Source organism: Sorghum bicolor, chromosome 1, assembly GCF_000003195.3.
Source record: "Sorghum bicolor cultivar BTx623 chromosome 1, Sorghum_bicolor_NCBIv3, whole genome shotgun sequence".
In the NCBI taxonomy this organism is placed as follows: domain Eukaryota; kingdom Viridiplantae; phylum Streptophyta; class Magnoliopsida; order Poales; family Poaceae; genus Sorghum; species Sorghum bicolor.
In genome coordinates, this window is record NC_012870.2 from 71,209,005 (window position 1) to 71,220,952 (window position 11,948).

Consider the following 11,948-nt stretch of genomic DNA (forward strand, 5'->3'; position numbering starts at 1 on the left):
ATTCAACCAATTTGAGTGGAGCGTCAGCCCGTGGAAGGAATTTTGTTTTCAGACTCGGGCCTCGTTTAGTTCCCAATATTTTTTTAGTAGATGTATTGTAGCACTTTTGTTTTTATTTGATAAACATTATCTAATTATGAAGTAACTAGGCTCAAGATTCATCTCGCGATTTATAGATAAACTGTGCAATTAGTTTTTTATTTTTATCTATATTTAATGCTCCATGTATGTGTCGCAAGATTCGATGTGACAGGAAATCTTGAATTTTTTTTTGTTTTTAGGTGAACTTAGGCCTTGTTTAGATACATCCAAAAACCTAAAACTTTACAAGATTCTCCATCACATCGAATCTTGCGGCACATAACATTAAATATAGATAAAAAAGATAACTAATTGCACAGTTTACCTGTAAATCATGAGACGAATCTTTTAAGCCTAGTTTCTTCATAATTAGATAATGTTTGTCAAATAAAAACGAAAGTGCTACAGTGTCAAAATCCAAAAAGTTTTTGGATCTGAACAAGGCCAGACCTTATTTAGTTCCGAAAAAATTCGGATTTCGGCACTGTAGCATTTTCGTTTTTATTTGACAAATATTATCCAATCATGGACTAACTAGGCTCAAAAGATTCATCTCGTGATTTACAGGCAAATTGTGCAATTAATTTTTATTTTCGTCTATATCTAATGCTTCATGCATGTGCTTCAAGATTTGATGTGACGGAGAATCTTGAAAAGTTTTTGGTTTTCGGGTGAACTAAACAAGGCCTTAAGGCCAGTCTCAATACATGTTTCATGAGAGTGTCATGCACATTAAATAGGGTGCTACATAAGCAAAATTGCTGACTTGGCAGGGTCATTAAATGAAGGAGTTTCATCAGATGAGAGAGGAGTTTCATCCCCATGAAACTCTTATGGCTCGGTTACCTAGTTTATAGTCTTGATAACTGTGCCATAAAACTATGCATTGAGACTGACGTAAGAGCAACTCCAACCATTATGCAAATGGACTTGGCATTTACCAAAATATATAAAACTCCAAAAAAAACCCCTGCAATCGTTATGCATTTGGACTTTGCATTTTACATAGCTATGCATTTGGAGGGGGAAACTTGGCATATATGCCAAAGGAGTCCGGCTATCCAAATAGAGATCACGGGATTCTCGGTTCCACCTCGCGGGCTTTTTTCTTCCCTTCGCGCCGCCACCACTTCGCGCGATAGGAGAAGCATCGCGCGTCCTCCTTCGCCAGCTTCGCGCGCGCGTTTGGACGAAGCAGCGCACAATAGGACGACGCAGCGCGCGACAGGACGAATCTACGACGCCTTTCTCATCAACGCCGGCCAGGTACGGCTAGATCCATTTTCCGGTACCCTCGATCCCATGTTGGCTTCACGAAATTCTGCTGCTCGTGAGCTGCAACGGCTTGACTGATGGCGGCGACCTGCCTTGACGACGAACTGATGGCGGTGACCGAAAACTGATGGGGAACCGGACCTGATGGAGATCGGTACTGGAGCCAAGGAGCGGGAATTGGTGAACGGGAGACGACGGCGGGCTGTTTGGCGCGGGATCGATTGGCCGCGCGGGAAGGAGTGCCGCGAAACAAAATTTCCGAGAAAAAAAAGATGATGGACTTGGCATTTTGCATAACTGTTGGAGATCATCCGATTTTAGCCTTGTATTTTCATTTGGGGGTTTGCAATTTGTCTAAAATACATAACTTCAAATACATAATTGTTGGAGATGCTGTAAGCAACTTTTGTTTTCTGTCCGTGGTTGGTTGTGGTTACCAGATCCGATCCGATCCCACTGACTGGTGGGGTCAGGCGGTCAGCATCCAAGTCAGAACCCGGGCGGAGCGGAACCATAGCTCGTAGTAGGTGCTGCAGCCCGGGCGGGTGGATCGGACCGGAGGCCCCGACGACGCCGGGGTAGGTGGCGACTCCGCGCCGTGTATTAAACCACTCCCTGCAACCTCCCTCCACGGCTCCACTTCACCGTTCTTTCTCCCTCACCAACCCGCCAACCAAACCTTCATCTCCAATGGCCGCGCCCGTGTCGCAGCCGCCGGTGGCCGCCAGGGCGTCCACGCGGTTCCTCCCGCGCGGGATAGGCGCGCTCCCGGAGTCCGCCCCCGCGTCGCTCCGCTTCTCCGTCGGCCGCCGCCGCCGCGCCGCTCGCCTAGGTCCGCGTGGATGCCCTCCTTTCACCTCGTATATTACTTACTGGAATTTGTTTGTTTCGTATGAACGGCGTTGAGCGGATAAGCATGGCGCGTCTGTGGCGCAATTGGGTTGGAGATTGCCGGGCGGGAACCCTGGGTTGCTTAATTGCAATTCGGTGGATTGCAGCGTGTCCGTCTCGTGGGTGGTTAGAAGGGTTCCGAAAACCTTCCCGTCTGGAGAGGGAATAACCCGCCTTATGATGACGGCATGTACATGTTTTGTTGTGATTCGTTTAGAAATGATCCAATGAATATAGGATTCCAAGGTTCTGGTGCTAGTTGGCTTAGTTCAGTGTATTCAATTAATCAGCAAGTGTTTTAGATCTAGTGGGTATCACAACTGTTTCTAAAGTTTGTTATCTTTGTCAATTTCCATCATTGATTTCCATGCCGCGATTCTTATACTCTAGCAAATGGCTTCTTAATCTGCTAGTACATGACTGGCATTTTCTTAGAACAAGAATGGAAAAGGAGCCGACTCTTAAATGTGTGCTTTTGAGAACAGAGGTGAAGGCATCGGGAAATGTGTTCGGGAACTACTTCCAGGTTGCAACCTATGGCGAATCCCATGGAGGGGGTGTTGGTTGTGTTATCAGTGGCTGCCCACCCAGAATTCCTCTCTCTGAGGCAGACATGCAAGTAGAACTCGATAGAAGGTATGTCTCTTACTCTCTTCCACATCATTAGTTTTAAGTTAGTTTACTACTGGAGTTACTATTTCAGAAGTATATATGTTTGCTAAAATATAGCAGAATACAGTTCTCATATGGAATTTTTTGGGATATGTCACTCCCACTGCCCACTAACATGGTAGTAACATGTGGAATGACATCATCAAACTCATATTAGGGTGGACCGGTAGTAGCATATATTCTTATATACATTGCTAGATTATTTCTTTGGTGTTCACTGATGCCGAAGGATGAATTTCCTCGATATATTGCTAAACTATTTCTGTAATGTTCACTGATGCCAAAGGTTGATTTGTGCAGACGTCCGGGTCAAAGTAGAATAACAACCCCAAGAAAGGAGACTGATACATGCAAAATTCTATCAGGGACACATGATGGTATGCTACCTACCAGAATAGAGGACAAAAATTCTAGAACTAAGAATGCATTAGCTTTTCTCAGTAGCATGATAATACTTATGTTATTTTTTTCTCCAGGGATGACTACTGGCACACCAATTCACGTCTTTGTCCCGAACACAGATCAAAGAGGCGGTGTAAGTATCTAATTTTCTGGATGTATATTTTCTTTATGAATGGAAGCTATGGAAGCTGAACATTTATAAGGGAGAGTATCAGTACTATATTTTGTTTCATAAACATATTCGCTTCTACAGGATTACAGTGAAATGGCTAAGGCGTACAGACCATCCCATGCAGATGCAACCTATGACTTCAAGTATGGTGTCAGAGCTGTGCAGGTACCTTGTTTTATGCACATATAAGTATCAAGTAGCTATCACACTGTACAACCAGTTCTTACACATTTTGTGCTGGAACTTATGTAAGTAATGACTCTCAGACTTTAATATTTGAGTCAAAATATTTGTGCTTGACGAATGGTAGGGAGGCGGAAGGTCATCGGCCAGAGAAACCATTGGCAGGGTGGCTGCAGGAGCTCTTGCAAAGAAAATTCTGAAGCTCAAATCAGGAGTGGAGGTGTGGCCCTACTTAGCAACATTTTTCTTGAACCATTATACTCTTGTGATTAACCATTGTAGTTAGCCTGGTTACTTCGCCATAGAAAAATGCAACGCTAAAGAAAACGGAAGCTTGTTTTTTGGAGTTTTTTTATATGTAAAAGCTATAAGACCGAACATTGTTAGATCCTTGTCAAACAGTGCTCCTCAGATTTCTTGGACTTGAATCCTGGTTTTTGTTTGACCTATACAAAGCATGCAGACGGTTGCAGGACAGCAGATGGTGTCATATGATGGTTGATCCACAAAGTTGTTGACGTCACTTAGTCTCTTTGGAGGGTGCTGTAGTAGTTTTCTAGTCATGTGGTTAGCCGTTCTGGGCTTTCAAACTTGGTTTGCTGTGTTGCAGCAACGCTGTTGCTGGTGTTTTGGTCGTGCGCTTTGGATAGGTTCCCTTGGTGATCCTAGGCCTCAGTGCTGTTTTTCTTTCGTTTTTTTTTCTTTGAGTTGGGCTGACTGAACTTGTTTTGAAATACCTCTGTAATTTTGTTGCTGCGGTAATGAAATTCGGTTTTACCGGTGTGGGAAAAAAAACGTGTAGTTCAGTCAATGCAAGTATTCACCTAGAGTAATAAACTATCCTTTTGCATTTTCATTTACACTGCAAAAAGGCAGTCCCTCCCTCTCCCTTTTATAGATAATCCTGATGGAAGAACATCATCTACATGCAGATCTTGGCATTTGTTTCTAAAGTGCATCAAGTCGTACTTCCAGAAGATGCAGTTGATTATGAGACTGTAGCCTTGGAACAGGTATCTTCTTTTCACCACCTCCCCCTCCAAAGCATTACAGGGATAGTCTTCACATGTATTTGCTGAATTTTATCTTATTCTTGTAAATTTCAGATAGAGAGCAACATTGTTAGATGTCCTGATCCAGAATATGCAGAGAAGATGATTGCTGCCATTGATAAAGTACGAGTTAGAGGAGACTCAATTGGTGGGGTTGTCACATGCATTGCAAGAAATGTTCCTCGTGTAAGTGTTGAAACTCTATGGTTATTTTTATTTTGCTTTAGTTTTGATCGCATCATGTCCTTTAAGGTTGATCATCCATTTCAAATTTGTTTTGAATCTGATAACTGAGTTGTTTGGGGCAACAACAATTTGTAGGGTCTTGGCTCTCCTGTTTTTGATAAACTTGAAGCTGAACTGGCAAAAGCAATGCTTTCTCTTCCTGCAAGCAAGGGGTTTGAGATTGGCAGTGGGTTTGCTGGTAAGGAATCATTTCATTTCATTTATGTGCCAGGAAAGAGGAATCATTTTGTTTCCTTGAGTACAAAAGGAATCATTTACATTTTGCACAGGACTAGTTGGCGTTGTTTGCAAATAGTTGACGGGCTATGCAGCCTACTCTACAGCTTGACTAATCCCTAATAACTTGTGCCCAGGTACGGACTTTACTGGAAGTGAGCATAATGATGAGTTCTATATGGATGAGGCTGGAAATGTGAGGACACGAACTAATCGCTCAGGCGGTGTTCAGGTTTTTATCCTAAAATCCTATTACTCTACTTCTACATTTTTGTGTGATATATAGTTGTAGTTCATACGAAATTGTTGACTTACTATTTTTAACTTGTATATGTCCATGCAGGGAGGGATATCGAATGGTGAAATTATTTACTTCAAAGTGGCTTTTAAGCCAACAGCAACTATCGGAGTAAGGCATCCCCAGTTCAAAACTTCCTTTCTTTGCTTCCTTAAAACGTTAGCACATATAATGCGTTTTGAATGATAATACAGCATAATGCTGTGAATACAGTTGGAACCACTAATTTGTCTGATATATTGATTTCACTTTTCCAGAAGAAACAAAATACTGTGTCAAGGGAGCATGAGGATGTGGAACTTTTGGCAAGGGGGCGCCATGACCCGTGTGTTGTCCCTCGAGGTAATGGCTCCACCAAAAATTTCCTACCATTTATCATCACTTTTGGTCCCTATGATCTGATGTTTTCTAATTCTGTTACTTCTGTAGCTGTTCCTATGGTGGAATCCATGGCTGCGCTGGTCCTTATGGACCAGCTCATGGCGCATATTGCTCAGTGTGAGATGTTTCCGCTGAACCTTGCCCTACAAGAGCCCATTGGCTCTGCTAGCAGTGCATCTGAACTGGAACCAAACCTATCATAATGTCTGTCGTGGAGCATGGCCCTCTAGTTTTCCTTGTATCGAAATTCTGGGCTTTGCTAAGCAGTTTGCAGTTTTGAACCAGCATAAACCCTCGATCATTGTATCTAGATATTATAAAGTGAATGAATATATCGAGACTGAAATGCATTAATGTTTTTGTGATGTTTAGACATTTATTATAACAGATATTTAGCCATTTCTTTTTTGGTGAGAGGACGCATGATGTCGTTTGAGCAATAAAGTTCTTTTTTTAAAAAAATTGGGAGAGATAATAGTGTCTTCCATACGATGAGCACTTGAACAGCCTATTAAGGAATTTTGCTAAGACCACGTGTATGTCGCTTGGAGTTTGAGATTTCCACCATATAAGTCTGTTTTGCTGCATCGTCAACCCCTGCTTAGTTTTGATGAAAAAACGCCCCCGCCACACTTAATTGATTTTGTTTTTTATATGTATAGCCACGAGAGGCCAAGTTTTTTTAAAGTGCTAGAATTGAGTTTAATCATCATGCTGTGAACATTTTATGGGAATAGCAAAAATCGGGGTAACAATGTTTAAGCTCTTATCGGTGATTCTTTTGGTGGAATATCTAAAAGGTGTAGCGGGTATATTGTGGCAAGCTTCTACTAACCCTGACATAGACTGAACTGGTGGCTCCAGTTTGATGAGAACGTGTTGAATTGGTTAAGGGTGTGTTTGGAAGGAAGAATTGGAGCTTATGTACTAAATATGTCAATCATTCAGCAGTATTTTTCTCTCACGATAAATTAGCGAATAGTATATTAAACTATGATTTTTTCAGACAAGCAAATTTTTCTAGGAAGAATCGGTGGAAACAGGTTTCTAGCTCAAAGATTCGAAGGGGAACTGTTCCCCTTACCTTTGTAAGGTCTCAAAACGGTGGTGGGGTGGTTTCGCACCGATTTGCTCTCCTTTTTTATCCCATCTGCTCTGTTGCATTGAAAATTATCAACATTTTTGCTTGGCTGAAAATGCATGACTGAAAGTATTATTTACTAATTTATTGTGAGAGAAAAACACTGACGAATGACTGATAGATTTTGGAACAGGTTGTATCGCAAGTGCCATCGCCTCCCTTATCTGACTGACCCGAGGGATGGACACTACGCTCTAGCGAGGGGCTGACACCATAGACATCGAGATGCGCCGCCTCCTTTGCACCTCTTCCTCCAGGTTTCTGATGGTCTTCTCCCTCGACGAAGATCGCATGCCCTCCCTCGAGAACAAACCTCCTTTGTGTGCCCTCCCCTACCGATGGCCCCTCCACTGACGGCGACTGCCTCCTCCCTAGATGACAACCTCGTGTCGCGCCCCTTTATGCCCTGCTCTGCTTGGTGAAGCCAAGCAAGGCCACACCCATCAGGGACGAAGGCAGAACCTTTATGCCCTGCTCTGCTTGGTGAAGCCAAGCAAGGCCACACCCATCAGGGACGAAGGCAGAAAAAAATTAGGAGCTGAGCAGTGGCATCGATGTGCCCGCCAGGCGCCGGCCGCCAGCGTGAAAGCCCAAGTTTGGTTTTGGTAATTAATGACACCAAGTTGCTAATGCCTTGTGTTTAAGTGATTTGAGTTAGGCATAGCAACACATGTGATGAAGGTGTATAGTGGCATGGAAAGGTGGCCACATGATCACAAAGGGATGAAGCATAATGTGGAGTTCATGATGATAGACGAGGAGCAAAGTTATCAAGGCAAAGGTATAAACATAGGGTTTTTACTTTTGCCGGTCTAAGATGAGTAGAGAAGTGATTGACCGGGTTTAGGATAGATAGCCGACTATCAAGAGGGGAAATCACGGTCATCTCTCGAATCAAGTGCTACTAGGTCTATATCTTGAGCATATGCATTAGGATCTAGTAAAGTGCTAACTTAACTCCTTTGGGAAAATGTTTGTGAAAAGCTAACACACGTGCACTTTGGTGGTGGACACTTGTTAGTGTTAGCACATTTACAAAGGAGGTGGAGTTCCTAGGGTTGAGAGGGGTGTGGGCTCCTCTCTCCCTCCCGCCGAGCTTGCGAGGCGGGATTCGGCGCTTTTGAGAAAATTAAGTGTATATTTTCTATTGCGCCGGTGGGAAATTTGGAGAAGTAGCGGAAGTGTTTCTCAGTGTGAAACACTCACCGGACGCTCAGTGCGGAGGCACTGGACGCTGGCCCGAGCGTCCGGTGTGCTGTCAGAGCTTGACTCTGCTAGGGTTGAGCACCGGACGCACTCTGGTAGCGTCCGGTGGTTAGCGTCCGGTGTGAGGGGTTTTTGCAACCCTCTCTGCGCACGAGTCCGGTGAGCATCGGACCGTCCGGTGCCCAGCGTCCGGTGAGGTCGCGAGTTTGACAAACTCTCTGCGCATGAGTCCGGTGAGCACCGGACGCGTCCGGTGTGGACTTGCAGAGCGTCCGGTGGTCCGCAGATGACCGTTAGAATCTGACACGTGAGATTCAAAGAGGACACGTGGCCTATCCCTGAGCACCGGACGCTGGGGGTCGAGCGTCCGGTGATCACTTAGTAGCGTCCGGTGCCCCCGATTTCAGCCCAGTGAAAGTGCCCAACGACTAGTTTTTTTGAGGGGCTTATAAATAGTTGGTGGCCGGCTTTAGGGGGCACTCTCTTGCACTTTTGAATACTTGAGGCATACTTTGAGCTAGAGAACACTCCCTCCACTCATATCCTTGCTTGATTGCTAATCCTAGTGAGATTGAGTGAGATTCAAGTGCATTGCTTTGAGAGCTGCATTTAGTGGCACTTGATTCTTGAGTTTGTTGCGGATTTCTTGTTACTCTTGGGTGTTTCCCGACGCCCTAGACGGCTTGGAGCAGCGGTGGTGTTGAGCTCGTGATTGGAGATTGTTTCGAGCCTCGCCAAGTGATTTGTGAGGGGTTCTTGAGCCTTCCCCGCGGGAGATCGCAATTGGCTACTCTAGTGGATTGCTCGTGGCTTGGAGGATCCCCATCTTGTGAGTGGATGTGCGGCACCCGCTGAGGGTTTGGCTTTGGATTGCCAATTAGCTCGTGATCCATCAAGTGGGTGTATCGCCACAACGAGGAAGCAAGTGAACCTCGGTAAAAAATCTTGTGTCATCTCTTGCCGAGGATTCTCTTGTGATTGTGAGTGATTGGTTGGATATATCTCTACTCTACAACGTTGGTATAACAATCACTCTCTACTCCTTTACTTACTTGTATACCTAGCTAGTTGTTTAGCTTGTTTAGATTACTCTTCTTGTTTAGGAGTGTAACTAGCCTTATCTTGTTGTTGTGCTTTAGTGTTTAGCTTTGAACTAGTTGGTATAGGTGGCTTGCATAGCTTAGTTGAGCTAGTGCTAGAATTGCTTCGCCATTTGTTTTACTAACTCACTTGCTTAGTAAAGTTTGTAGAATTTTTAAATAGGCTATTCACCCCCCCTCTAGCCATTTGGACCTTTCACAGCGCCCTCTCACCCGCCCACCCACCGCATCTGGGTGTCCGCTCACTTCTCGCCAACCGTGTCCGACGCTGCCTGGCTGCTCGGTCACTCGCTCGTGACCTTGTGTGGCCGCAACATTGTAGGAGTAGCGTGTTCGCCCCTGAAGCTGTCGCTCGATGGGTTGGAGACGGGCATCATGGATTGAGAACTTGGGATAGGGTTTGTTTCAATGATTGGACCTTGGATTAGTCCTTGCCTGGGTAATCCTCAGCCTCTATAGATTTGGCCCAATTAGGTCTTATTTAGTTTCGTGGGTGAAAAGTTTTGGGTACATTTTGTTTGTATTTGGTAATTATTGTTTTACTATGGACTAACTAGGTCCAAAAAATTCGTCTCGCAAATTACAGGCAAATTGTACAATTAGTTATTTTTATCTATATTTAATGCTCGATGCATATGCCGCGAGATTTAATGTGATGGAGAATCTTAAAAAGTTTTTGAATTTTAGGTGTAACTAAATAACGCCGTGAGAAAAAAGTTCTAGCAAATCTTAGCCCCTCCTACCTATACATCTACGGCTGAAATTTTAGATGGGGACTCTAGGGGGCTTCGCTGGCTCCGTGCCTTACACCCATGATACCCTAGCCGTTCAAAATTATTATGGGCAAGCTCTACGCCCAAAGAAGAATGGTTGATTAAGAAGAGCATTTGACTTCTGTGACCATGAACATAGTTATTTGATCAGAGTTGAGGTAGAACAAATTACGGTATATCCCAGATGTTCTTGCGTATGGTAACGCAAGTGCAATTGAAGCAATTTAATCCGTCATATTGTTGGGAGTTTTTGTTGCCGAGTGATTTGTTTGTCCAAACTCAAAGGAGGAAAATGAAACAAATGATGTGGATGGTGAACTAGTGCCACACGCGTGTACACATGCTGTAGTGTCAGATTTGGATAGTGTTTGGTTGGTTCAACTGTAATGTAAACGTAAATAAAATTAGTTCATTTGCACTTCCCAATTTGGTCTTCAACTTTAAATCGTTTGCGTTTACATTACTGTCGGTAGAATCAAATTCTTGAATATATTCTAAATTCAGCTATACATTATAAAGATCGACTTCTGATGGAACAAATCGGATACCCGTCTATACCTAAATTAGGATTCCACTGAGGTTACAATTTTGTAAGTCAGCGCACGGCGTTGTAACTCGACTCTTCATAATAATAAGAGTATTTGCTGGCTGTCGTCCGTAATTTTTTTCCTTTATATTAGAAAGATTTTCCACGTTAAATCTTGTGTCTCCGTTGTGATTGATATTGTGTTCTTTGTCATTTATTCGCTGTTATTTACAACACAAACAACTCTAGACTGCTCTGGTCCGACCATCATAGCTTTAACAAGCTTCCTTGCTCATGCTTACAATAACGAAGCTGTATGATCGGGAAAAAAAAAGTAGGTGGAGCCGATATGCACTTGCGCGTCTGTGCATACAGACTCCGATTGCTACCACACGTGGACATAAAAAAAATAAAAAAAATCGGACGAACACCATTAGTCGAGCCACCGGGATCGCTGCAGCCGAGAGCTTTATATGCGTTCGCGTGGGGGTGTGGGAGCCAGCAAGGAGCGTTCGTCAGTTCGTGGGATTTCCAGCAATTCCACGCGCACGCGGCACAAAAACTACAGCCCTATGGCATTGTTTAGATGTAAAAAGTTTTTGGATTTCGCTACTGTAGCACTTTCGTTTGTTTATGACAAATATTGTCCAATCATAGACTAATTAGTGTCAAAATATGGGTTTTCGTTACGCTTTCTAATAAAGCTGGGTGGAAGCCTTTGGTCTAAAAATTAGTGTCAAAAGATTCGTCTCGAGATTTACAGTCAAACTGTGTAATTAGTTTTTATTTTTGTCTATATTTAGTGCTTTATGCATGTGACACAAAATTCGATGTGACGAAAAATCTTAAAAACTTTTTGGATTTTGGTGGGAACTAAACAAGACCTATATGTACGAAGACTTGAGTGCATACTGGCTCTACATAATTTTTTTTCGATATGATCTAGTTGTCCAATCTCATAAATTATTATATACTTATTCGTTGGTCTTAAAAGTCATAGCTAAAAATATCGTTCGCTGATTTATTAAGAGAGAAAAATACTGTTGGCCGACAGAAAAAATATAGTTGATAAAACAAGCAAACGGGCTCAATGCATTTTATACTTTCCGAAAAGACAGGACGAAACACTGTACTTATATACTCAATTTATGCTAAATTATAAAATCGTTGATTTTTTAACATCAAGTTTAACCACTCGTTTTATTTATAAACTTGTATAAGAGAACTACTTCTTTTTATCGTGGTTTGGTTTATTAATAAAAGTTTTTTAAAAATAATTTAAATTTGATTATATTTAACTAATTTTTTAAATAAGATAAATGATCAAACTTGA

General features: G+C 42.9%; 1 protein-coding gene across 1 annotated transcript; it reads left to right on the forward strand.

Annotated features, from left to right (window-relative positions):
- LOC8054323 (chorismate synthase 2, chloroplastic) lies at positions 1,876–6,268 on the forward strand. Its single transcript, XM_002465494.2, has 13 exons — positions 1,876–2,188; positions 2,733–2,883; positions 3,220–3,296; positions 3,396–3,454; positions 3,575–3,658; positions 3,804–3,896; positions 4,609–4,689; positions 4,783–4,914; positions 5,050–5,152; positions 5,328–5,422; positions 5,534–5,599; positions 5,746–5,830; positions 5,918–6,268. The coding sequence occupies exons 1-13, from the start codon at positions 2,047–2,049 to the stop codon at positions 6,070–6,072; spliced, it is 1,323 nt and encodes a 440-aa protein (XP_002465539.1). The 5' UTR covers positions 1,876–2,046; the 3' UTR covers positions 6,073–6,268.

Coding starts and splice junctions, on each gene's coding strand:
- LOC8054323 (XM_002465494.2), top strand. CDS start 2,047: ATGGCCGCGCCCGTGTCGCAGCCGCCGGTGGCCGCCAGGGCGTCCACG. Junction 3,455..3,574: donor ACACAGATCAAAGAGGCGGT/GTAAGTATCTAA, acceptor TCGCTTCTACAG/GATTACAGTGAAATGGCTAA. Junction 5,423..5,533: donor ATCGCTCAGGCGGTGTTCAG/GTTTTTATCCTA, acceptor ATGTCCATGCAG/GGAGGGATATCGAATGGTGA.